Source organism: Erythranthe guttata, chromosome 9 (genome assembly GCF_056151865.1).
Source record: "Erythranthe guttata isolate IM_541 chromosome 9, IM_541, whole genome shotgun sequence".
NCBI lineage: Eukaryota > Viridiplantae > Streptophyta > Magnoliopsida > Lamiales > Phrymaceae > Erythranthe > Erythranthe guttata.
The window spans coordinates 3,756,776-3,762,656 of record NC_142541.1 but is presented as its reverse complement, the minus strand read 5'-3'; the positions used below and the strand labels follow the sequence as shown (position 1 = coordinate 3,762,656).

At 38.3% G+C, this 5,881-nt stretch overlaps 1 protein-coding gene across 1 annotated transcript; it reads left to right on the top strand.

Annotated features, from left to right (window-relative positions):
• Positions 1–1,093: 1,093 nt before the first annotated feature.
• Positions 1,094–3,304, top strand: LOC105950132 (uncharacterized). The gene is made up of 2 exons (XM_088822682.1): positions 1,094–2,192; positions 2,277–3,304. Exons 1-2 carry the CDS (start codon positions 1,094–1,096, stop codon positions 3,302–3,304), a joined length of 2,127 nt encoding a protein of 708 aa, XP_088678808.1.
• Positions 3,305–5,881: the final 2,577 nt, after the last annotated feature.

Here is a 5,881-nt window from a genome sequence, read left to right as displayed (position 1 = left end):
ACAACAATATTATTTTGTCGGTTCCTATAGATTATAAAGTTAATCGATCACAATCTAGATGGAATTGGACAATCCACTTGAATAAAGATTATAGCACATTTTTAATTAATTAATCTATCTTGATTACATTAAATGTTTTTAAGTAATTAAATTCACGTGCAGATCAAGTGCAAATCATGTACAAATCAAGTGAATATTACGTGATTATGTGATTATATGCGCAAATCCCTACTTATTTTATAAGCGGTCATATAAAAAATGAGTAATAGTTCAAAATACAATGAAGATGACACTCTTTCATATTAATTCGTTGATATTTGGTGCGGATACAAAACTGATATATTAGAGAGAGAGAGTGGAGGTCATTAAAACCGGTAACTAACTCCCTAATTATTAGAAGGGATAATTAGCAAGACCCCCCATCTAGGAAAATGAGTTAAGAAAACACCCCCTCTTAAAAATAATTAGAGAAACCCCCCTAGGTAATTTTTAACCCAATTTATATTTTCTTAATTCCAAAAACACCCTCACTTTTATAAAAGCCTTTTTGTTCACGTTTCACGCCTCTGTTCAAACCCCTGTTTTTTTTTGTGCTTTGGTTATCACTGTGTCAACGACGACTGAGTGGAGACGTGGAACGGGGACTGAGGTGGCGACGTGGCGGCGGCGACGGCGACGGAGATTGAAACAGACGAGGAAGTTAATTGCAATACGGCGACGGACATTCAAACATACGGTTCGTTTTTTTGCTACTGATTTTCGAAAATAGTTTTTTGTCGATTCTGTAATGTGTTTTAGGGTTAAAATGATCACGTTCGCTTCGATTTTTCATTTTGTTGTTGTTTTTGCTTGTTACGTATATGTTTTCGCCCGTAGTGTGGTTTTGATGATCCGATCCTAATTTCCAGTCGTTTTTGTGCTAAAAGTCGATGTAAACAGAGCCTCTGTTTGTTCATATGTGTAATTATGTTAAACTGATCCGTTTTTTGTAGCTTCTATGTGTAAACAGAGAGAGCTTGATCTGTTTGCTATGTAATTGCATAGTCGTTTTAATATGCGCACAGTCGATTTACTGTGTTTCTTTACTGTACAGATGTATGTCTCACACAGAATTTTGTTGAGGTTTGGATGCTTAATTGCAATTAAAAGGTGTTCGGAATCTTTGAATTTAGAAGAACTGGTGGAATTTGTCATTCTTAAATGGAAACAGCTGAAAAAATGTAATATTACGTTAACGTATATCCTTGCGGATTACGGCGAGTGTATTCTGTCGGACGATGATGACATGTTTTCAATGTTTGATATGATGAAATTGTTGTCATTAGAGTGTATTGAGGTTATTGTGAAAGAGAATAATCGGTTTCTGGTGGGTGCAAATCCTTCATGTGTTGACCATGTTCAATTACCCGTAACACAGTACAATAGGAGTGTGGTTGTGAATGAGATGAATGTTGAGGGAGTCGTTGACACTTCGGTTGGTAACAAATTGTTGAGTGCTGAGTGGGTTCATTTGATTAAAGAGGTAGGACAAGTTTTTTTGGGTGGAGTTGATGAATTTAGAAAATGCTTGATTAAGTTTTCGGTTGAGATGGGATTTGAGTTTGCGTATGTGAAGAACGAGTCGTACAGAGTGACTGCTGAATGTAGATTTAAACATGAGGCTCAGTGTTCGTGGAGGATTCATGCTTCTATTTCTAAATCGAATGGTTCTTGTTACATTCGTAAGTACAACAAAGAGCATCAATGTGGCATGTTTTTTGGTACTGTAAGTGGAAGGAGAATGACGTCGCGTGTCATAATTGATTTGATAGAAGGTGATATCAGGGCAATGCCAGGTATTACGCCCCGTGAGGTTCAAAAACAGGTGAAGGAAAAATTTGGCGTTGAGATTAGTTATTTTGTTGCGTGGAAATCTACTGATGCGGGTCGAAATAGGATTTTCGGGGACCACATCAGCTCGTATGCATACCTGCCGTCATATTTTGCTGAAGCTGAGAGGACGAACCCCGGAAGCATATTCAATTTGGATATTGATGAGTCCAAGCGAATTTTCCGCCGATGTTTTTTTGCCTTTGCAGCTTGCTTGGTAGGATTCAAGTCATGCCGCCCCGTGGTGATACTTGATGGGACTTTTTTGAAGGGTAAGCACAAGGGGATCCTGTTGAGTGCTATTGGGAAAGACGGTGATGAAGGTAAACTGTGAACATGCAATATTAATGCACAGTCGAATAGTATATGCATAGTCGATTAATGTTTTCTGTTTTTTTTTTTGGTAGGTCTGTTTCCTATTGCTTTTGGAATTGTAAGTGAAGAAACTGATTGTAACTGGTCTTGGTTTTTGAACCAATTTCGAGATGCTGTTGGGACTGACCGGTCGTTTATTTTTGTTTCTGATCGTAACCATGGGATTCTTGAAGGAGTTAGGCAAATTTTTCCAGATGCTTTACACGGCTACTGTTACAAACATTTGACTCGCAATTTGCAGCACAGGTTCAGGGGTGTTGCTCCAAACTTTCGTGACGCGGTACTGGCACAGTTTGCAAATTGTGCTTATGCGGTTACGAAGGAAGATTTTGCCCGTTGTATTCAGAAGTTGAGAGCTACGGGTGGCAAGAAAGTGTGCAATTTTTTAGATGGTATTCCAAAGGATAAGTGGGCAAATGCACATTTTGAGGGTCTGAGGTATGGTCAAATGACATCGAATGGGTGTGAGTCGTGGAATTCTCAGGTAGGCGATGAACGGTACCTGCCTATTACTAGCTTGATTGACGGGATTAGAATGTTGTTGATGGAGCAACTTAGTGATCGATTGGGGGATGGAAATAGGTGGACAACTGTGCTGACCGAGTCCGTTGACAAAAAAATGAGACAGCTAGTTGATAAAGGGAGGACATGGGAACGTAAAAAGTCGTCGGAAACTGTGTATGAAGTTTTATCGACGCCGAATGTTGTTGTGGATCTGCGAGAGAGAGTGTGTTCGTGTAAGCTTTGGCAAATCAACGGGCTTCCATGTGCACACGCTGCTGTTGTGATTTTCTTAGAAATAGGTGGTGGTCACGAATATATTGATAAATGGTTTCATAGATCAACTTTTGTCCAAAGTTATTCTGGTTCAGTTGTGCCGTTTGTTAGACTGGATAATGACATTGCAGATAGTGACATTGGGCCACCTGAGTATCATCCATCACGTGGCAGGCCTAAACGGAAGAGGATCCCTTCTAATGGGGAGTTTACATCTCGGAAAATGAGATGCAGCCATTGCAAAGAAGTTGGGAATCATAACAAGAAAACATGCCGTAAATGATTTTATTATTCTTGAACTTTATGATGTTTTCACAATTTTTATGATGTTTTTCCACAAAATACAGTGGGGTTTTATTCTGTTATTGAACTGCATAGTCGATTAGTGAAACAATAATAGTCGATTAATGAAACAATATATAGGTTCATAGTTTTAAGATTTTTTTTAGCAGTTTGTGTTCTTTTTGAACTTGTGTTTTTATTGTGGTTTTATACAGTGGGACAAAATGTTTTTTTATTGTGGTTTTAGATTTTTTTCACAAGGGAGCAAAATGGTGTCAGCAGGGGACAATTTTTATTCTGTTTTTTGTACTACGTAGTCGATTAGTGAAACCTGATAGTCGAATAGTGAAACATTATATGTGGTTCACAGTTTTAAACATTATATGGGTTTTATGATTGTGTTTTTGTGAACTTGTGTGTATTGTTTTTTTAGTGTTATAAATGGGGACAAAATGTTTTCAGTGATACATAAATTTCAATACATAAATTCATGAATCCTACATGTTTCTGAATAGTTAAACAAGGATAGTCGAATAGTCGAATAGTTAAACAAGGATAGTCGATTAATAAATCCTACATGTTCTGAATACAAGAAAGAATATTAGACACTACTAGTTTTTTTTCAACAAATCATAAATTTCAATAAGCTCTCAAGCATTCCTTGCTGGTTTGGTGTAGTATTTGTCTCCACCATACTTTAAGAATGTGTCCACGATGCCCCCACGCAGCTTTGGTATTTCTTTCTTCATGTCATTGGGGGTGTCGAGTGGATGTTGTAAGAAAAGTTGCTTGATCAGGTACAAGACAAATAGGCCACAGTCTCTTCCATTATTTTGCTGCGGGGAGGATATCACGTCAACAACAGGCATGTCAAAGTTGACGTCTATGTTGTACTTTGCAGCTGACAACTTCATTGCTTCCTTCTGTTATAAGCAACATGAAATTTAGAGTTAATTGTAAAGTATCAATCAAATTTTTTGCTTTTTAAAATATTATGTTTTGTTTTGCTAACCATGTCTAATGCGTCGATAAAATATTTGTCGGAAGTGGAATCCATCTCATCATTCTTCCTTCTCGTACGCAACGAGTTGTAGTAACTCCATGTTTCTTGTAGTCTGTCGAAAACAAGCAGAGTGAAGTGGTTGGCCACCTTGTTTGGATTTGTACCTGAATGCAACGGGAATATAATGTATCTGTGATGGTCCAAGTTCGGGGGTAGCTCAAACGTTCTGTCCGGTCTGTTTGGGTGCCTAATGTCATTCTGTGAAACAATATATATATATATATATATATATATATATATATATATATATATATATATATATTAGTGTTTTGCGACCAAACATAATGTGATTTTTTTTGATTAGTTTGCGATTCAACTGTCTTACCAGAAGCAAACATGGGAAAACATAGCTTTTCCCACTCAAGTCAGGATGGGCTCCACGTTTGAATTTGCCGTTTGCTTTCTCAATCATCAAAATCTCACAGAAGGAGTCTAACGGCTTTTTTTTCATGAAAAGATAACAGAGCAATTAATATTATATTGCATTTATTAGAATAATTCTTTATAATTTAACTTACTGCGCTGTAGATCATTTCATTCCTTATGATGGTGAACAAGTCTTCAATCTGCACAAATTTTTTGCCATCTGCACTCCTCCAGTACAGCCGTCTGTACAAAAAACAAGTAGATTTTTAATTGACTATGGCTTATAAGTGATAGTCGATTAATATTCATATAACACAGTCGATTAATACAAAGAGTTACTTACCCCATTTTATCCCCAGATGTGGTTGCTATGAAATTGAGCAGTTGCTGGCCAGTCTCTGACATCTGCTTGTAGGCTGTGTAATTCTTGTATGTTTTTGCAACTTTCGAAACTGTTCTAGGTGAGACGGTGGATTTTTTTGATCGTGTGCGCCCAGCGACAACGGATTTGGGTTCAATTTCTTCCATAAACTCGTTCACGGCATCATCAAACTGATCGTCATCTTCTTCAGCGGGGTTTTGCTGCGGTGGTGTAGATTGTAAGGCAGTTGTGAGTTCATTTATTATTTGTTCTTGGTCTTGAACTTTGCTCCGGAGTTTAGCCTCGTTCTGCTTGTACAATTCCACTGCCGTCATTAGATCAATCATCCCGAGGTCCTTTTCATCCATGGCAGTTAGTGGCAACTGCGAGAATTCTTCTCCATGGGTTGATTCTGGTCCCGTCTGAGTGGGAGAAAGGAGCGTGAACGATGGACAGTCATCCATTCGGGGGCTGCCATCTGGTGTATGGATGGTGTCGGTTCGGCTCTGTTTTTCTTTCTCTTCAATTTGAGCACGGAGATCGTTGTTAGACTGTTGTAACTCTTGATGCTGCTCTGTGAGGGTCTTCATATTGGCCTTGAGTTCATCCATTTGTTCGTTTAGCACCGCATTTGTTGCACCAAGAAGATCGTTGTCAGTTTTCAATTGGTAGTTCTCTGCCAATAAATCAATGGTTTTTACGATCTCATCCGTGAGTTGATCTTGCGTCTGTTGCAGCGTTGTTGCCGATGATGTTGGACTAAGTTTTTCCACCTCTGTTTTTCTTGC